The 21,586-nt window shown below is 40.2% G+C and overlaps 1 protein-coding gene, 1 long non-coding RNA gene and 1 other non-coding gene across 4 annotated transcripts in view; 2 read left to right on the top strand and 1 right to left on the bottom strand.

The window, feature by feature from the left end:
* NOL10 (nucleolar protein 10) overlaps positions 1–17,800 on the bottom strand; it is an 84,159-nt gene extending 66,359 nt beyond the window's left edge. The window contains exons 1-9 of one of the 2 annotated variants that reach the window (XM_008688232.2): positions 17,624–17,800; positions 15,585–15,630; positions 13,281–13,379; positions 10,171–10,248; positions 8,706–8,743; positions 7,288–7,424; positions 6,509–6,574; positions 4,537–4,597; positions 1,362–1,447 (exon numbers count right to left, since the gene is read on the bottom strand). In XM_008688232.2, coding sequence (XP_008686454.2) covers positions 1,362–1,447; positions 4,537–4,597; positions 6,509–6,574; positions 7,288–7,424; positions 8,706–8,743; positions 10,171–10,248; positions 13,281–13,379; positions 15,585–15,630; positions 17,624–17,689 — 677 coding nt within the window. In that variant the 5' untranslated portion in view covers positions 17,690–17,800. The remainder of the gene's footprint in view (positions 1–1,361; positions 1,448–4,536; positions 4,598–6,508; positions 6,575–7,287; positions 7,425–8,705; positions 8,744–10,170; positions 10,249–13,280; positions 13,380–15,584; positions 15,631–17,623) is intronic. The other variant, XM_040622799.1, reaches the window with a different exon arrangement.
* On the top strand, positions 14,691–14,836 carry LOC121101107. Its single transcript, XR_005833060.1, has one exon. It is a non-coding gene; the product is annotated as a U12 minor spliceosomal RNA (small nuclear RNA).
* An 80-nt stretch (positions 17,801–17,880) lies between the features above and the next one.
* Positions 17,881–19,751, top strand: LOC121100948. The gene is made up of 2 exons (XR_005832719.1): positions 17,881–18,401; positions 19,210–19,751. It is a non-coding gene; the product is annotated as an uncharacterized LOC121100948 (long non-coding RNA).
* Positions 19,752–21,586: the final 1,835 nt, after the last annotated feature.

The raw sequence follows: 21,586 nt of genomic DNA, 5'->3' as shown, positions 1-21,586 counted from the left end.
TGGCTAATTCTAAGAACAAAACAAAATGAATGTAGAATGAGTAACTTCCACTTTAAAATTCTTTACTATGCTCCATAGCATGAGTTATGAGGTTGTTCGTTGGTATTACTTTAGTAAAACTCAAGAGGGAAAAGATTTCCTACACTCCCTTTATTTTTTAAATTCTTTTCTTTTTTAAATTTATTTTAATTTAATTTACATTCAATTAACATATAGTATATTGTTAGTTTCAGAAGTAGAGTTCAGTGCTTCATTAGTTGTATATAACACCCAGTGCTTGTCACATCACGTGCCCTCCTTAACATCCATCACCCAGTTACCCCATCCCCCCACCCACTACACTCCAATTAAATGTCGTAATTAAAAGATGAAAGAAAATTAACTTATTCTTTACTTATCACATAGGGAAGAATGTATACTTTAGGAAAAAAACGCCCTTCCAATTCAGCGATTCTTAACTTTTCTCTGAGTCAAGGATGCTTCACATGAGCTGATTTTTCAAAAGAAAGAACTACATAAATTCTTTTCACCCCCAGAAAAATGCAAATCACACAAAACTCAGCAATAATTTAGAGGGTTCACATTCTCTCTGTAGCCGACCCATCAAACACTCCACCTCCCACAGGATACAACTGCAGGTAAGCGTCTGGCCAACTGAAATGAGTAAATGCTGGTAAAGTCACATTACTACAAATATGAAAAGCCCAGGGAAAGGATGTTTCTAAACTGATTACAGCAAATACTCCCATGTCAAGAATCTGACCAAGAGAGTCTAAGGCTGCATATGTATTAACATGAGCACAGAAAAATGTCTGAAAACATATATACCAAACAGTCAACAGTAACCACTGTGGCGAGTGGAGAAAGGACGGGGGGGTCTGTACTTCTTACTGAATTCAGGCATGTAGAGGTTTCCATCCCCCGAGTGTGGATTACTTTTCTGATTATTTTAAATGCAGGATTGGCAAACAGGAACCAGAAGATATCAGAAAACACTTGCCTCCCTCCACCTCAGAATTCAAAGTACATCTTTTTGTTTATCAATGGAGTGAACTCCTGGTTCTAGCACTCGATCCTACAGAACGGGAACTACATACTCCGGCAGTTCTAATAAAATTCCACAGCAACTAACCAAACAAAAAAGACATTCTATGTAGCACCTCAGAAAGGAATTCTGTCTGGCTTTCCCACTTCGTGAACTTTCCCAGAAAAGGATTTTTACGTGAATGACAAAACTACCACACCTCACATAGAAGTCTGAGGGGTTTCATCCTTCAGCAACTGATTTGAGCCCAGTACTGATACCTGTGTTTAAACCACAAGCACATGGATATTTAAGCAGCACGGTAACTCCCACTTACTCTGAATCTGCTGTGACGCTACTTAACGCACAGTCCAGCAGGCCGACTCTGCCGCGAGTTCTCGGGTCCCAGCACTCCACGCGCCCCTAAGCCAACAGAATACGGTGATTTCATGTAATAGCTGCTGCTAGAAAAGTTTAGACCAACACTGATTATCTCATGGGGGATAAGAATTTAATTTTTCACCTTACCCCCTTTTTAGTACTGTCGAATGTTTTACTGTGAGCTGAATCTGTTCTTAAAGGCAAAAAAACTGGTTAAGGAAAGTCCAAAATACAATGCCTGAATCTTGATTGGACCTTGGTCTGGGTGGTGGGGTGGAGTGCGAGGAGCTATGAAAGACTTTGGTAGAACTGAGGATATTTAAATATTACTGTATCAATGTTAAGTATTTAATACATAATATTATTGTACCAATGTTACATTTCTTACGGATGATAACAGTATTATGATTTTATACAAGAAATTCTTGTTTCTTAAGAAAATGTTTTTAGGGGTGCCTGGGTGGCACAGCGGTTAAGCGTCTGCCTTCGGCTCAGGGCGTGATCCCAGCGTTCTGGGATCGAGCCCCACATCAGGCTCCTCCCCTGGGAGCCTGCTTCTTCCTCTCCTACTCCCCCCGCTTGTGTTCCCTCTCTCGCTGGCTGTCTCTCTCTCTGTCAAATAAATAAATAAAATCTTTAAAAAAAAAAAAAAAGAAAATGTTTTTAAGAAAAACATTCAAAACTATTTAGGGCTAAAATGTCATAATGTCTGCAAATGATTTTCAAATGGTGCAAAAAACATTTTCTAAATACGCATACACATTTTAATAGAAAAAGAAAGCAAAAGTGTGAAAAATGTATATAAATTCACTCATTGAGTGAATTGTGTTTTCAACTTTTCAGAAAGTGACATTTACAGCTTTTCAGAATTTTTTAAAAACAAAAACCTGGAGGAAAATAAAGCAAAAAAAGAAAAAAGCAAAGAAAGAACTATAAGCAATAGAGCAAGAGAGACACTGGCATAATCCATTTAAGAATACTCTGCAACCATTAAAAAGAGTGATTTAGATATACATATGCTAGAAATATGCCCACAATCTGGTAGGTAAAAAGCAATTTGTTTTTTTTTTAAAATAGTATGATCCCATTGTCTAGTTAAAAAAATGTTCGTGCCAACATAGAAAACCCCGAGAGGACACAGAACAAATTATTACCAGTGTTCAGGAAACAGGACTTAGAATAGGGCAAGAGGGGACTATACTTCTCACTTTTACTCTTCTGTATTACTCAACTTTATAATGATAAAAAACATATACGCAAAGATTTTTTTTAAATTGTTTACTATATTAACCAACTTAAAAGACAGACCTCAAATGTACTTAGAAGGCTTGATCTCATCAATCATTTAGTATTATTATAAATGTGTCTGTCACAAAGATAAAGGAAATCTTAGATATCAAGCAGCAAGTAATTACAAATGGTATGGTCTTCATGTCTTCTCTAAATGAGTTAACAGACTTTATGGACACAAAAAAGAAAAGTCACATTTCAAAAACAAAAAATAGGTATGCAGATAAATTCCAGAGTAAATAAAAAAAAATTTTTAATGATACTGATTTTCTGTGACTGAAATTTGACTATTTCTATTGCTACAGCCTGCACTCTATTGTACTTCAAAAAGCACAAAATGCACAAAATGTAAGCCCTTACTATATGACTTTGACAATAGTAAGTAATGTAAGAATTGTCACAGACAAAAGCAAAATCCAACATATACCATCAAAATTATTGTAAAAGTGAATTTTTAAGGTCTGGTCTGACTATGCCTATCAAATTTCAAGCCTCCAGAAATGCAGGAATTTTAGGAACCCCGGCCTTTAGGCAAGAAGGGGTCTAGTCTCCCCTCAGGGATGGTCTGAAAACAGCTGGTGGAGAACAGCCTGCTCTGGTACGCAACTGCTCGGACAGAGCACATGTCTGTAAGGGTTAGACTGCTCCGGAAGGACTCCACTTAAAAACTATTTTTCCAAGGAAACTGTTTTGAAACTTTCCCTTGGTAATCTCAAGAAAAGTACTTACCAAGAGAATGCTTCATTAGCCCAATTTAGGCACAACAGTATTATAATATATTCAACACAGTTTTACATATATTTTCATTAAACCAACTCTGTGTCTCATTTCAAATCTTAACCTCTTAACATAAAAATAATCTGAGTAGAGACCTAAACTTCATCCCTCTGGGATTGGTTTAATAAACTACAGTACGTTCAAACAACGGAATCCTACCCATCAGTTTTAAAAAATTAGTTTAGCATTATAAGTCATTATAAGTACCAACGTATAAAGATGCATATTATATACCATCGTGTTAAAAAAAAAGCAAATAAAGTATAATTTTACTTTTATAAAAAACTTTCTAAAAATATATGACGAACACATAGGCATATTTGCATATACCTAGAAAAAAACATTAAAGAGTTAACTCCGGGCTGTAGGATTTGGTGACTGGAAGGCACAAGAGAACCCTTTTTCAATAACACACATCTGACTTCTTTTTTTACTATGAGTATTTATTGTAATTTTAAAAAATGCAAATCTAGGATAATTCTTGACAAGTATGAAGAACACGGATTCAAAAGTACTGCAGTTTAAAAGGGAAATGTTAGGTATTCATTGAACCCGACCACACAGGATGTACGGATCCTGCTTCTCTACGCCCTTCTCCGTGGGGCTCTCACCAGCACCTCTGTAAAGCTGGCAAGCTGTCATCATCTCCATGTCACCAATGAGGAAACTAAGCCTCAGGGAAAGTAATTCAGTCGTAAGGCCGGTAAGTATCAGAGAGCTGGGACTGCGTGACACAGCGCCTCCTGTCAGGAACAGGACTGGCTGTCGTGCTGCCACTGCTCCCCGGAGGCTGGCGACGCTCACCCAGCTCCCGACGATCCATGTCAAAGATGAACCATGTCAAAGCGTGCCGGACCAGACGCACCAAGGGGCACTCTGCAGCAACAACAGGGCTCTGTCTGTGTGTGGAGCGTTACCAGGGTTCCTATGAAAAGCAAGCCAGTGGCTTGTTGCTCCTTTAGCACTCTGCTCTTAGGAACGAGCAGCTCTGTCTTTAAGTAAAACTCTACTCGTTATCAAATGCAAAACAAATAAGTTAAAAAATAAAGGCAACGTATGCTTACCTCTACCGTTCCTGTGGCAAACAGGCCATGTACAGAGTTTATGTCACACACATTATTCTCCCTGGGACAGTAAGGCAGTAAGGGAGAAAGTATTATTATCTATTTAGGCTGGGGGGGAAGGGGGGGGAGAAGATACTACGTGGATTTTCTAAATAAGTAGTCAACCCAATCCTGTGCAGAAAGACGGGCAGGTGCTTCCTTACTCATCCACGTGTGAAAAACACCAGAAATGAAAGAATCCCCAGAATGACACTCAGTCTGCCAGGGGATGAGACAAGAAAGGAATTCCTTCTGAAATTCTATCCTACCACCTTGAGAATAAAGGTTTATTCTACTCTCTCAATAACATCTTCTCCCACGGCAGAAAGAACACAAGCTATTACTAAGCCAATCCTGAGGCCGGACGAGCTTGAGCTGGGCGTACTAATCGAAGCGTCACCTTCTTTTTCTGTAAAATGGATACTTCACCTCTTTCAGTTGTTGTGAGGATTAAATGAAAAAATGACAAAATGTTCAGCATGGCATCCAGAGCTTACAAGACACTCAACAAATAATGCTATTACAAACAGGAATGTAGGCGGCTAAAGAGCAGATAACTCTTTATTATTCAACAATACGTCGTGAAGTTACTCTAGGTTTTTTTTTTAAAGGTAGTAAGAACATTTCAACCTAATGTGGAAAAAAATACTGACGGTTTATCTGGTCTTTATCACTACATATTCTTCCAACCTTTAAAAACTCTTTCAAAGCAAGAAGGAAAATCCAACAAGCTCTTTATATATACACTTAGATGAGAAGTAACCTAGCTTCCACCCCTTACTAGCTGGGTGACTGTGGACTCACCCTCTCTGCACCTCAGCTGTCCTATCTGTAAAATGGAGATGATAATAGTAAAATCGTTGTAAGTTTAAAATGAATTAATATGTATGAAATACTGAAAAATATCTGGCACAGAATAAGCGCTTTCACTATTATTATTGTCATTATTACTCAGTATTATTATGCCAAATTTATTCCTAAAGGATTTCTCTCTGAATAAAACAAAAATGTAGACTAGAATGTGAGGAAAAAAAGGGGAAACTTGAAAAAAACCTTAAATGTCTGCCAGCAAAAAAACATAAAAAGTAAAATTTAAAAAGTGATACCTCCAAGTTAATACAAAATTTCTCCATGAGAGATAATATCATAGAACAAAATCAGAAATGAAAATTTAAAGAACGCTGCAAAAGATAATAAACAACTTTTTAGTAGTCATAAAATTTTCGAGTATATTAAAAAAAACTAAAATTTTAAAGAGATCACCAGGTCTTTTAGTGAATTTAACGTTTAAGAAAAAACTTAACGGGGGCGCCTGGGTGGCACAGCGGTTAAGCGCCTGCCTTCGGCTCAGGGCGTGATCCTGGCATTATGGGATTGAGCCCCACATCAGGCTCCTCTGCTGGGAGCCTGCTCTTCCTCTCCCACTCCCCCTGCTTGTGTTCCCTCTCTCGCTGGCTGTCTCTATCTCTGTCAAATAAATAAATAAAATCTTTAAAAAAAAAAAAAAGAAAGAAAGAAAGAAAAAACTTAACGATACTACTTTGAACTAAGTTGCCCCAAGCTCCATTTAAAAGAAAGGGGGGGGTAATCAGAAGGGGGAATGAAGCATGAGAGACTATGGACTGAGAAACAAACTGAGGGCTTCAGAGGGGAGGGGAGGTGGGGGAATGGGATAGACTGGTCGTGGGTAGTAAGGAGGGCACGTATTGCATGGTGCACTGAGTGTTATACGCAACTAATGAATCATCGAACTTTACATCGGAAACTGGGGATGTACTGTATGGTGACTAACATAATATAATAAAAAACATTAAAAAAAAAGAGCTTAAAAAAATAAATAAATAAATGCAACCCGCCATCTGATAATTTGAGCTTCTGGCTCCACCTCCTGGCCAACAGAAATACAGCAGCGTTCCCACCACAGAACACTCACGCGGCATCCGTCTGCAGAGGATTCAAGTACCGGCCTTGTTCCAAGTTTAATCTATAAACTTCAGAGCTGCAAAGTAATGAGTAAAGTTAGCAATCTGGTAAACTGCCATGAACTTCGCTTCAAGTAAATATAAATTTTACAAATATACACATATATCTCTTGCTTCCAGGGCATGACTTCCCTTTGTAAAACTTACACCAAAATGTATTTTAAAAAATAATCACCTTACTTTGTGAGTTTGTTCATACATAAAAGCGATTTAAACCAAGGAAGTATTATGAAGTTATTAGATGGAATACTATTTACAAATAACATAGAGAATACAAGATCCAAAATGGATCTATATGTATATAGAAGAAAAGACGAGAAGGAAATACAACAAAATATCATTTTCCTCTGGGTGGCCTGACAATGGGTGGTTTTCTTAATACCTTTTAATATTTTTCCAACTCTCTAAAATGGATATGTATTGTTTTTATCATCATATAGAAGGCAGCTTTTAAAAATGAAAAGTTTAAAAATGTCATGGAATGGGGCTAAGAAACTGCCTTCACCACCGGTATGACCCTGGGAGGCACCCATGTCGCACTAGGTTCAGCGCACCACGCTAATAAAAGTCAAAAGTGTAATTCCTCAATGAGCAGCTACTCTGGAACTGTACCCTTTGAGCAACTGAAAGGCAGGGATCATGTCTTACTCCTCTTTTAATCCCTCTCCTCGATTTCAACAGAAGCTGTTTGAGGGGTGGAAAGGAGAAAACAAAGGCTCAGACCCAATACCTTGCGCCAACAAAGTACAAGTCACAGGAAGGATAGTGGTAGGAGAAATCTCTCCCGAACTTTGGTATTCTGGTTTTGTAGTAAAAACCCGATTGTGAGTGAAATTCGATGTATCTGTCATTATGTAAGAAAACAATCTGAAAATGAAACAAGAACATGAGTTGGCTGAGGTTTCTAGGAAAAGCGCTTACTTCATCACCACTAGAACTGACAGAGCAAGAACACCCTGATCTCTCCCAGCCTCTTTCTGTAAGTGCGACGTGTACACACACAACTCTCTATCACGATGAAGAATCAAACCTCTCCCCGCTTTTTTTTTTAAATGTTTTTTTTATTATATTATGTTAGTCACCATACAGTACATCCCTGGTTTTTGATGTAAAGTTCGATGACTGCTTTCTTAATGCCTTCCTGAACCCGAGGTAGTTTTTCTTGCCTTCTAACAGAGACTTGAAACAAATACCCTTCATTTATCCGGCACCAGCACTTGACAAGGTGGAGCTCTGCTCAGCAACCACAAGTGATTTCCTATTTTACTTCAGAACACGTTCTAATAATCTCACGATTACCAATCAGGGTTTGATAAACCCTCTAATGTATTTCAAAAGTAGCTTAAGAATCTGCAGATGCTATTTAACAGCAAATTTATCAATATCTAGAGAAAATACATTATAAAATTACATGTCCCCAAACACACGATTAATGACCACTATAGGCAAAAGAATAAACTGTATTCCATAGTTTCCAGAACTGAGACAATATATAAAGTCATGTTAGCTCAGAAAATTCCATTTTCCTTCAAGATGACATCACTAAAAATTTTTTATTTTCATTTTTTAAAATTTAAAATTTTATTTTAAATTGAATAAGGTACTTCACTAACAATTTTATAACTACTGAAAATGACACGAGTTGAAGGATGGGCTAATGGCACCAAAAAAAGAAAAGAAAAAATATATATATATTTAGCTGTGTTTTGAACAGTTTCAGAACCATTCCACCAACCACCTATTTGCAGGGTTAAGAAAATTAAACACACAATAATGCTATTTTACTTTCCACGTATGAAAGCAACACGGCAAGTAACACTTGTTTAAATGAAATAATTAAAAGTCACAAATCTACACTCTAACGTGGTCTAAAAAAGATGGCTGCTCCCAACTCCCGACAATACAGATAAGGTTTCATGCATGATATAGAAAACCGATTTTGATATTAGACTTGCCAAAGTCTATCACCGTTGTTTTAAAAGATACTCTATGTATCATATACATGTGTCAAACTAAAAATATATTAATAGAAAATGATGGTTTTTATTTTACTATGCAGCCATTTTTAATGTAACAATGGAACATCCTAAAAATACTTCTCATGACTTCTTGAGGACAGCCAGTACCAGCCAACACTATCAAGCATACCTTTGAATAGTCATCAGACAAAGTTGCAAAGGTGACAACTGAAAAACAGAAAATAGTAAGAAAAATTACAATTATCAATCCACGTTCATAAAAATGCAAACTTGATGCAAAGATTCTAACTCAACACAAAAATTATATGCAAATACCGGGTTTTTTCCCCTTTCTTGTCTTTTCGTTTAGACAAAAATAAAGTTGCCGTATTATATTGGCCCCAAAACACCAAGTGGAAAATTAAAAGCTTTTTAATTTCTCAACACAGATCAATCAGATTTTCTGCAGAACTAAAGCGAATTAAATAGATACTCTCACAAAACGTAATGACTTCTAAACTCTCCCAGTTTCTCTGAGAAGCTCAAAATAAAAGACATTAAAAAACATTCAAAAATTCTTTTTAAATTATTTATTTAAAAAAGAGAATAGTAGCTTTTTACTCATTCACCATACATCTGCTAAACATAAATAAAAAGTGAAAACAGTTGTTATTAGCAGAGTTATTAGTGGAGTTTGTCTTGTTTTTAAAAAGGAAAGGGTAAAACCAGTTGGAGAAGACTTAGCCCATTAACTGCTTTTCTCTCAACCCCAAACACCAGGCACCTGACAGAAAGACCTCCACTCTCCCTGCCCTTCCCCCGGGACAGTGACTTCTCTGACGAGAGGGCAGAGTCTATGAATGCCGGTGGGAGGCACATGTGACTATATGGACTCTATCGCATTAGAAGGGGAAGGGGAGATCTATAATCACGTGAGCCCTTTATTATTTTTTTTTAAGATTTTATTTATTTATTTGACAGAGAGAGACAGCCAGCGAGAGAGGGAACAAAAGCAGGGCGAGTGGGAGAGGAAGAAGCAGGCTCCCAGCGGAGGAGCCCGATGTGGGGCTCGATCCCAGAACGCCGGGATCACGCCCTGAGCCAAAGGCAGATGCTTAACGACTGCATCACCCAGGCACCCCTCACATGAGCCCTTTAAAATCAGAGTTTTCTCCCACTGGTGGCAGAAGGGGAAGTGAGAGAATGGAAGCAGGAGAAGGACCCAATGAGTAGGTGTGGCTTACAGATGGAGAAGACCAGGTGACAAGGAGTGCCGCCAGCCTCTGGAAGCGGAGAGTGGCCCCAGCCTGACAGCTGGTAGGAAACAGGAACCCCGGTCCCACAAACACAACAAACTGCATTCTGCCAACACCCAGAAAGCTTCGAAGCTGATTCTTGCCCAGAGCCCCCGAATAAGAGCCAGGTGGGCCTGGCTGACAGCTTGAGGTCAGCCCTGAGCACAGAACACAGCAGAGCCTGGATGAACTTCTCCTACAGAGCCGTCAGTTAATAAATGCCACGTTTTAAGCTGCCACATTCATGGTAATTTGTTACACAGCAAAGAAAACTTATACACAACCCATTCCCATTTTTAAAAAGCAGAAAAGTAGCCACATACAAAAAAGCTATTTTCATGAATTGCATCTCTTACTTACCCTCTGAATCTAAACACCTTTCGAACTTCAAGGATAACTGATAGGTGTCATAACATCGAACCCGAGGTTTATATGTTCCTATAAAAAAATTAATGTGAGGTAAAACCTAAAAGACATCCTTTTCATTGTCAATATCCTGCAGATATATTAAGTATACTATTTGTTCAGAGGTAAACAGGATTCATTATAACCACATGAAAGAAAAAGAATTGAAAAGCAGCCCTCCCCAACATCCCAAGAAGAAAACCAGCAAAGGATACAAACAAGCGAGTCATAGAAAATGAAAAACTACTAAACTCCACAAATACTCTAGCAAAGTAGATGAAAACAATGAAATAGTTATTGTTCATCAGAATGGCAAAGATTAAACTACAGTTAATAACTGTGTAGATGAGGGTGTTAAAAAAAGAAGTATTCTCACACACTTGGTGATTAGTATAAATTGTTACAACTTCTTTGAAGGATAATATGGCAATATGTGTAAGATATATGACGTTTATACACCTTCAATCTGTACTGCAACTTATACAAATTTATCCCAGAGAAACCCACTCAGAAGCGTACCAAAGACATGAAGAGCGTTCACTGCAGCACTGTTCACAGATGGCCAAAAACTGAATGCAAGTAAAATGTCTACTGATACAAAAATGGTTAAATAAATGATGGCGAATCATCATATAGCTCATGAAGCGGACGAGGCAGACCTGTACTGACAGGGAAAGCCGCCGAAACACACCACCAACTAAAAGGGAGAGTACAGAGAAGCGGGTGAGTGCTGCAGAGTGGTGCCTATGGCCCCATGTTTGTAAAACACTGATCACACAAGCACTCTGTACAGAGAAAGTGCGAAAAACAAGCACAGTGATTGTCTATCTCTGTGAAGGGCAATTTTAGGGCCTTTCCCATTTTATCTTATGCATTTCTATAATGTCTGCATGTTTTATAAATGTATCATGTTTGCAATCAAGAAAAAAAAAAAGGCACGGGGCGCCTGGGTGGCACAGCGGTTAAGCGTCTGCCTTCGGCTCAGGGCGTGATCCCGGTGTTACGAGATCGAGCCCCACATCAGGCTCCTCTCCTATGAGCCTGCTTCTTCCTCTCCCACTCCTCCTGCTTGTGTTCCCTCTCTCGCTGGCTGCCTCTATCTCTGTCGAATAAATAAATAAAATCTTAAAAAAAAAAAAAAAAAAAGGCTGATTTTTAAAACTAATGGATAATTTTTTTAAAAAAAGGAATGAGGTAGTCCCTGAGTCCCCAAGACCTCATTTAAAAATAGTATGATATACATATATACATGTTTACTACATTATCAGATATATATTATATAACTCTTTATGTATATAAAACTATATAAGGGGCGTCTGGGTGGCTCAGTCAGCTGAGTGTTTGCCTTCGGCTCAGGTCATGATCCCAGGGTCCTGGGACTGAGCCCCATATTGGGCTCCCTGCTCAGCTGAGAGTCTGCTTCTCCTTCTCCCTCTGCCCCTCCCCCTGCTCATTTTCTCTCTCTCTCTCTCTGTCTCCCAAATGAATAAATTTTAAAAATCTTAAAAAAAAAACACCTATATACAGGGGCACCTTGGTGGCTCAGTCAGTTAAGTGTCTGCCTTCAGCTCAGGTGATGATCCCAAGGTCCTGGGATCGAGCCTTGTGTCAGGCTCCCTGCTCAGTGGGGAAACTGCTTCTCCCTCTCTCCCCTGCTGTGCTCTTTTCTCTCACTATCTCTCTCTCTCAAATAAATAAACAAAATCTTTAAAAAAAAAAAGCTATATATAGCATATACAGTTCTTACATATGAACCGGAGGCTAAAAAATGTGGATAGTGTTAGTACTGAGACAACCATTAACATAAAACAAAAGAGACTGGCATGTTGATGCATAAAAGTTCTGTCAAATAAGAAAGTGTTTGGAAAAGGGATACAGATGGATAACGTTAAGCCAGCAAAATAAAAAAAAGTATATGGACAATATACAGGATATATGTACCAAAATCTCAGCCAAACCACACACTGGGTAAGGCTCTTCTAAATTATAACATGTTGAAAGTTCCCTATATGTTATGGCTTTTTGGAACCTATGAATACTTCTAATATAATATCTTAGTAACATAAAATATATTAGTCCATAATGCAGAAAATTATGTTAAAAGTGACCCTTCCTGGAACTCTCATTCATTGTGGGTAGGAGTGTAAAATGATCTGAACAGTTTGGAAAAAGTCTGGCAGCTTCCTATAAAACTAAATAGATACCTACCCTATGACCCAGAATGTCCTCAAAACAAGCCTGTATAAGATTGTTCATCATGCTTTATCAGTAACAGCCCCAAAAATGAAAACACTGCAGGTGTCCATCAAATGGAGAATGGATAAATAAAGTCTAGTATATTCTTATAAGGAAATACTACTTGGTAAAAACAAACAAATAAACAAACAAACAACAAAACTACTGGCGCACATAAAAACATGTATGAATCTTAAAGCCCTAAGAAAATAAGTCTCACATAAAAAGAAACCATAGTGTATGACTGCACTTACATAAAGTTCCAGAACAGGCTAAACCTGTCACCGGTACCAAAAACAAAAAAACAAAAAAACCCACAACAGAGCAATGGTTGCCTGTGCATGGGTGGGAGCAGGATTGACTGTGAGGGGCATGAAAGACGTTTCTGGGTAAAAGGAATGTTCTGGATCTTGACTGGGGTTTGGCTTACACCAGGTGTATGCATACAGGTGTATGCATCTGTCAAAACTCCTCAAAAGATCTGTGCATTTCACTGTATGTAAATTTACCTAAAAGAAAAACCACAAATAAAACTCAACTCTAGATAATGGTATACGTGCTGAGTTATTTATGGGAAAAGTACCTGAAATGCATCAAAAAACAGGATGGACTGAGGGATGGACAGAGATGGACAGATATGATCGAGCAAATACTACTGAGAATCTAGGTGGTGGGCAAAGGGATGTTCACTGTACAATTTTTTCAGTATTTCTGTATGTTTGAAACTTTTTATAGTAAAATGTTAAGGTAATAAAAAAAAAGTGACCTTTCCCATCCTAGCACTTCCTGCTATGAAATGTATGGAAATCATGAACCAAAAAGATGCTTACCAGTTGCTAAGATATACTGTCCATCTTTTGACACCTTAATAGTGGTGCAAACAGTAGGCATTTCAAAATCCTGAATAAGTTCAATTCTCCTGCGGACATCTACGAAGAGAGGAAACACATAATGGATTTAACTACCAAGTGCTTATTTTATTTCCTAAAAAGACAAAGCACACAGAGCAGTCACTGCGAACAGGTCAACAACGTCCCCGTGCTTCCAAGCCTTGGGAAAGTACACCCATACAGCCCAACCCATCACACGGGGAGGTTTTTTCTTAGCTCATACATTAGTTTTTTATTTTTATACGTTAGTACTTTATTTTTACTTTTTAAAAAGAAAAAAGTATCATCACTAATTGAAAAGAAAAATGTTCACAATGGTGTATCAAACATCCAGTTTCAAGACCTGGATAAAGAGGGAACAGAACAAACATCACACCACTATCGCTACTCAGTCACAACTAAGACAAAAATCTTAGCATTTTTTTTCTCCTAAATAACAAGCTTAAAATCGTCAAAATCTTAAGTTTATATAAGAAACTGCTACCAACCTGACTTTTGTCTCTGAGCCAAGAGGACCCAAGCTAGAGTAAGATTTAGAGCAATCTCTCTGGTTCAAAACTGGCTCTCACGGGGGCGCCTGGGTGGCACAGCGGTTAAGCATCTGCCTCCGGCTCAGGGCGTGATCCCGGTGTTATGGGATCGAGCCCCAAGTCAGGCTCCTCCCCTATGAGCCTGCTTCTTCCTCTCCCACTCCCCCTGCTTGTGTTCCCTCTCTCGCTGGCTGTCTCTATCTCTGTCGAATAAATAAATAAAATCTTTTAAAAAAAACAACTGGCTCTCACAAAACCTAGTTGGCTTCTATAAGACTGTGGATTCTTGCTGGCTGCTATCATAACAATGGGCCTACCTCAAGGACGGTTCATGACTCTATGGCACATTACTGCCTTTATTAAATTAAACCCAAACATAAGATTCAAACAGAGTAGGAATGGCCTACTTGATATGGAAGACACTCGATAAAAGTTTTGAGATGGGCTGAGAGAAAGAGTTGATGAACAGTTTTTTCCTCTAATTAATCCAGATCTGTCTTCCTACACACTAGGACGCTGACGTGGATGGGAGGCATCAGAAGAAATCCTCATCCGGGAACATTACTAAGGCAGCAGTTCTTGTTTTCCTTTGATTCAAAGTTTTCTCATCTAACTTCAGTATTATCTAGACAAAGCCTTCTCTTCCAAGATGCTTCTCTTGGGGTATTTCTCTCACACCCAGAAGAAACCTCTTCAACATCTTAGTCTTTGATTTTTAGAGATGAATTTAAACAACATATATGGAAAGAAAAATCATCTTTCACATATGACGAGTTGTGATGGAGAAACTGAGTGAAAATTTGTTTAAAAAAACCGATCGATGCCTTAAAGTTGTAAGGAAAGTAACAATTCGGTGTGACACCCGAAACCTCACTGTTAGCGTGAGATGAATTTTTAAGTGGGTAAAGGTTGCCCCTAAGGTGACTGGCCTACGTTGCAGGATGCCTGGGAGTCACCATCTGCCTGTACCCTTAAAAAAAAAAAAAAAAAAAAAAAAAAAAGAACTGTTCTTACATTTTTCCCAGCCACCATAAATTAAAAAATTAACATCTTCTGCAATGACCTTTTAGTAAAAAGATTTTGATACAACGGAGAACAAAGCAATTACGGCACTGTTAAGACAGACTTCCTCCTCGGGTCTCCTGCACTCTATACAGCAACCCCCTAGCCATACCTAAGCCATTTCTCAAGGTTACTGGTGCAGCTGAGAACCTGGACAGGTAAGGTAACATGTCTCCTCTGGACAAAGAGCAGGCTTGCTTGCAGCCTGCTATAAAAGCAGCGGACTTCCCAAGCTCAGTGTTCGTCAGCTGCAACACAAGCCCCCCTGTGCGCCAGCCGCCTTGGGGGCTCTGCTGAGCGCCCCTGGGGGACTCAGGGCAAGGGGAACTGACAGCAATATGCTGACACTCATACCACTGAGTAAGGGAGTCCTCATCTCCGACCCAGGAGTTGCGTCTTTCACTATTACCCATGAAATAGTACCAGGCTAACTTATTAGTTTCTAAGTAGGTAGAATTAAACCCCATATTCACCAGGAACATACCAACCACAACAAAAAGTTTCTTAGGAAGGAAAAAGGCAAAAAGTATATTTTCCACTGTATTAATTGCACTGTATTTTTGTAAACCTCCACTTAAATATAATAACAAACGAGTGAAAGCACTGTAATATGGATCACAAATTAGGCCAAGTGGGAAAAAATAATACTCACCAACATCTTTCTTCTGTAGTGCTCTCTTCTTCCTGTCAGAAAGCCACTTAAAGAAAATAAAGAGACTTTATTTCAAATCATATTTACTTTGTTTTTCTGCTTACAAAAATGCTCATATTAAAAAATCAAAACCTTACAGGAATATATTAACATAGGAAGTGAAAATAGTCTATAATCCCAACCCTGTTAACATGTCCTCTGGATTTTTTTCTGGTATATATTTATACATTAGACAGTAAGTTTTAGAACTGCTATGTTTTACACAAAAGAAAACGAATTCATCCGGAAGGCAATAAGCCTCAAATATTATGGGTTACAATTAATATATGGAATAACTTTATTTATTCAAGTGAAATATTAATAAGTAAAACATTAAAAGGAGAAAGTTTCTAAAACATTTTTTTTTACAAAGAACAAAACTAGATCATTAACTAACCAAATAGCTGATACTTGATAATGAAGAAATGTCACTCTTAAGTCCTATTCATTGACAGCAGACTTTATTCTGAAATTAATAAAGCTCAGTGTGGTAGGCAGGGTAATTCAAAGCCCAAGTCTCTCACGTGGCCTATCTACCTCATCCCCACTCATCCTCTCCCCAGCTACAGTCATCTGCACGCAGCAGCGCAGATTAAAGCCCAAAAATGGCTCCCAGAAGCACTAAGGATAATACCCTAACCTCCCACCTGAGCCTTCAGGGCCCATCTTTCCAGCCTTACCTGCCCCCAGTCTGTCCTGTCAGCATACCACAGTCACACCCGTGCCTCTTCTGTTTCTCCAGCATGCCAAGTGCACTCCTACCTGGAAACACTTACACTTTCTCTTCTCTCAGCACTGAAAACTCTTCCCCCATCTTCACATGACCGGCTCCTTTCCATTATCCAAGCTTCTGCTCCTAACACCTCTTTTAGAGAGGCCTTCCCTGAAGGCTTTATCCAAACCACTTTCTCTGACCACTTTAGTCCCAACACTCTCTTCTAGTTACACATCATTCAAAGCACTTATCATTATCTGAAGTTGTCTTCTCGTTTGTTCACTCAGCCTTTTTCCCAACAGGGAAACTTATCTGACACGTTCACCATACATCCCAATCTCAGAGCAGGGCTCCCAGAATGCAGTTACTTCTTAACAAATGTGTAGAATGAACAAAATGAGAAAGATCATGCTGTGTGAAGAATAACTGCAAGATAAGGAATTATCTAGCCTGAATTCTGAAAAGGATGAATCTAATCACTGATTCCAAATCTTTCAGGGGCAGACACAGTGAAGAGCTACATTTATTCTGATTTCTAAGGGCAAGAGTCAAACCAACACCAGGATGCTATAAAACGAAAGTTTTAAAACCAATATCTACCCAGTAATCTAAAAATGGAAATGAGCTCCTGCTTGAAGTTTCCTCTCACTGGAAGTGCTTGGACAGAGGCTTGACAAAGACTTATAAGAAATAAAAAACCCAATCAAGGGTGAGCTTGGATAAGTCACCCTTCCCATCACTGGATCTGTTGCCTATTTTAAATATGAGAAGGCTGTAAAGGAATCACTATTTTCCCAGCCCCTTCCAACGCTGAGGTCCTAAGTTAAGGTCAGCAAGGTTCAGAAATACTGCCCTCTACACCATAAATTCTGCAGATGCATTTTCTTGCTCACTCATGTGTCTCTAGAACTTGGCATACAATAGGCATCCAACAAACAGCTGATGAATGGGGGAGAAATGTCTGTAACCAATCTGTCCACGCTTTCCTCCTCTGTGTGGCAGAAGCTGTGACCACCCCGAGAAGCCCAAAGGGACGCGTCCTCTGTTCTAAAGAACTTGACAAAAGTTCCAGAGAAGCTCATCGATCCTGATCACCCTCGGCCCCGCTTCCGGCGCGAGGACAGCAGTGTCCTCGTCTACCAGCACCGACCAGCTCCCCCTGGGCACCGTCACTCGCCTCTCGGCCTCCCGAGCCAGGGGCCGGCCAGGGCGAGGCTGACACAGAGGCCAGGGCCGAGGAGAGGGGCGGCTGCCTTGTCAGGAGGGGGACCCCGAAGTGCCTCACCTCGGGCAGCGACTTGCCGCAGCTGAGACTGTAAATCTTCACCTCGTTTAGGCTGGACACCTGCATGGCCGGGCAGAGCAGCTGCGACCCGCGTTCCTCCCCGGGCCCCTCTCCCCGCGCCGCACGCGAGCATCAGAATCTTAAGCGTGTCCCGGGTGCGACTGGGCGGCGTGCGGCGTTAGCGCCGGCTGATGACGCATTCCCCGCGCCGGAAGAGCGCCAGTTGCCGGAAGAGGGAAGTGGAGAGGAAGGGGCTTTGGCGAGGCGACGCCGCGACGGGGGTGTTCCGGAGCCGCTCTCTTTCCCCTCCACATCCGAATGTTAGGAAGCCACTAGGGTTGCTGTCCTGGCCGAGGTGTCACGGTCCCCAGTGAGGCAGGCGGTGCTGGCCTGGGGGCTGGATCAAGGGAATCAGAGTGGATTTGTATTCTTTTCTCTCCGGTGTTTCAGCAACGATACATCACAAATATATGCTCTTTAAAGCTAGTGTATTAAAAATGTTACTTTCGTCGGATTTGTTTGCCGTTCATCCACTAAGGAGGGAAAGGAAAAAAGCATACTAAGGAAAGTGGTAACGGAAGTGGAGATCAAGGACGAAGTGCTTTTGAAACTGACGTATTTTGAGACGGGTGTGTGACAGTAACGACAGACGCCGCCCCTCACTACATCGTTTCAGAAAGTTCGCAGACTCTCTTGATTGTCCAGTTACATAGAAAACAGCCTTTACTGTTGCCTAAAGGTGCGGATTGTAGGATTTTCGGCATAAATGGAAAGTTAAGTACGTTAACAGCAGTCAAACGCGTCCCTTTGAAATGGTAACGTCCCTTACATGTAACTGAGGTGGGTCATTTTGAGCATAGGCGGCATTAGTCTTTGGCAAAGTGAGGACTTCTGGGCTTAACAATTTTCCTTTTGTTGTAACTGTCCTCAAAGTTCTGGTCCAGAGTCTTACCTTGTGCTTGACCGTTTCTTTGAGGAAGTATGCAGGACTGTCATCCTCCTTGGGGAGGCAGTGTGCCACAGTGGGAAGATCATGGGCTGCATAGCAATAGTAAAATAGGCCTTTTAAGCAAGTCATAAAAATAGAAAACATTTATTTTCCAAAAATATGCAGGATGATTTCCAAGAAATCTTAAATACTTTTATACAAATAATACTACTTTTATTATTTCCACAAATGTATTGTAAAAGCCCACTGACTGTAAAACACAATAGTATCTGTCACTTATTAAATGCTATGTGCCAGAAGATATGTAGATCTAATTTTTTAAAAGATTTTATTTATTTATTTATTTATTTGAGAGAGCGAGAGAGAGAGAGCACCAGCAGGGGGAGTGGCAGAGGGACAAGCTGACTCTGGGCTGAGTGGGGAGCCTGAGGCAGGGCTCCATCCCAGAACCCTGACATCATGAACTGAGCGGAACCCCATCAGCCCTATCCTACTAATTTTGATAATTAAGGGCCCTAGGCCATTTCACTTTATTCAATCCTATTTCCCACCCGCCCCTAAATTTGCCTTCTCATTCGTTAGCATTGGTTTCATTATTCTGGGTTTTTTTTTAAGATTTTATTTATTTATGTGACAGAGAGACAGCCAGCGAGAAAGGAAACACAGCAGGGGAGTGGGAGAGGAAGAAGCAGGCTGCCAGCGGAGGAGCCCGATGTGGGACTCGATCCTGGATCGCCGGGATCACGCGCTGAGCCGAAGGCAGACGCTCAACGACTGCGCTACCCAGGCGCCACTCGTTATTCTGGTTTTGAATCTTTACTCGTGCTAATCTGGATTCTGGAATGCCCTCCCTTTCTCCTTATGTCCAAATTCCACCAGCTCCACAAAATTCACCTTTTGAATATCTTGCTTTCACTGTACTGTATAAGGACCTTTATGGCAATTATATATTTCTGGTAGATTTTTGTTAGCAACAGACATCGTAATTTAACATACTGTACAATGACAATAATAATGAACTTAGATGTAATGCTGTCCTGGAAGCCTAGGCTTGGAGGTTTCCTTCAGGCGTTCTGGTTTCCTTAAGTCCCCACGACCTCTCAAGGCTAACTCAAATGTCATTTTTCAAGAGCCCACAAAGCATCTTCCTTTATTAAACTCGGAACGGTCTCCTTGTGAACATGTCCTTCACTCTTTTATCTTCTTCCTCCCTCATTTTTATTACTATAGGAAAGTGTTAATATAGTTGAAAGTATAATAGTGTATTAAACTCATTATGTATCATCCAGCTTCAACAGGTCACATGTGATGCCTCATGCTTCCATTATACCCTCACCACTCTCTCATCCTTAGGTTATTTTGAATGATTTTGAAGTAAATCTGTGGCAATTATCTTTGTGGGTTGTAATGTACTTGTCAGACCACCCCTCCATCTAGACTCAGTGGCAACATTGGGCCTTTTTAAAAAATATTTATTTGATTATTCTTTTGTTTACAAACCCTCGTGTTGAGGGCTGAGCCCTGGGCCTTAATTCATCTCTGGGTTCCCTGGGCCAACCGAGTGCCTAGTATGTAGCACACTTTCAGTAAGTACTTCTTCATAAAAATGAATCAATTAATTTATCACTGCTCATCCTGACCCAAAGTCCTAATTCTTTGATCCATACATCATAGCCTTTGGTAATACTAAGAACAGCATATCCCTATGCCAGGTGATTATTGTTTCAAACACGCCCATTTCTACATCTTATGTCTCCAACAAGAAATGTCAGAGCTTCAAGTCAGGAACCACACACGAGGGAACACCGTGTTTTCTGTGAAATAAAACAAGGTGTTCTTGGTTCCTCAGTGCCAAGACAGGTCCCTCCTATGGCCTGAGGGTTTGACCTACTGCTCTCTAGGGTTGCTTTCCACTGAGGACAAAACCACAAAGCAGGGCGCCTGGGTGGCTCAGTGGGTTAAGCATCTGCCTTCAGCTCAGGTCATGATCCCAGGATCCTGGGATCGAGCCCCACATGAGGCTCCCTGCTCAGCGGGGAGTCTGCTTCTCCTTCTCCTGCCCCCCCCCCGCTTGTGCTCGCTCTCGCTCCCTCTCTCTCCCTCTGTCAAATAAATAAAAATCTTTAAAAAAAAAAAAAAAAAGAACTGCAAAGCACAGTGTGGTTTCTCCAGTGTTTCTAGCATCGTGTATAATACAAACAGTTCTGAGGTTACAATGAACTTTGAATGTAGTGCTTATTAGTTGCCTATGCTTGGAGAACAGACTCTAGAGCCAGATTGCCCAGGACCAAATCCTGATTCCACCACTGGCTACCCAGAGAAAGCCTGGATATAGTGAGTTAACCTAATCTCTCCCTGCCTCTGTTTCCTCATTTGAAAAATGAGGATAATATGAGTACCTACATCAGAGGGCTGTTGTAAAGATAAAATGAGCATATGCCATAAATCATTCAGTCCAGGACACCTATTTCTAACATCCCCGAAATGAGGGTGTGTCTTGTGTGTCATGCGTGTTTTGTTGACAGTTTTTTCCTTGAGTGGTACTTGAGGTAATGGTGCATCTTATAGTTAATGGGCATTTATTTATTAATTAATTTATTTATAAATAGGTTCCATTCCCAACGTGGAGCTCGAACTCACAACCCTGAGATCAAGAGTCACATGCTCTACCGACTGAGCCAGCCAGGCGCCCCCTTGGGCTTTTAGATTCAATAAAATAGAGATGGAGCACTGGAACAGCGCCTGACCTGGTGAGCACTGTGCATTAGTTGCTATTATTTAGTCCTGGGAACCAAAATATTTAAAACTGTTTAAGAAAAAAAGAGCCAAATTTAGGCTCCAGATACTTTAAATGGTCTGTTATGAGTTGCCATTTCAGAAGCTTGCAAGTACTATCCAAGATTCCCCTTCCAATTCTCTCCCACCACGATTGATCTCCAAACCCTTCTGATTCTACTTCTCAGACGTCAGATTCATTCTTCTCTGTTCCCACCGCTGCAGGAGTTCAAACCTTC

The sequence above is a fragment of the Ursus maritimus genome, unplaced genomic scaffold, assembly GCF_017311325.1.
Source record: "Ursus maritimus isolate PB19 unplaced genomic scaffold, ASM1731132v1 scaffold_6, whole genome shotgun sequence".
NCBI classification, from domain to species: domain Eukaryota; kingdom Metazoa; phylum Chordata; class Mammalia; order Carnivora; family Ursidae; genus Ursus; species Ursus maritimus.
This window is presented reverse-complemented; position numbering and strand designations above follow the sequence as displayed.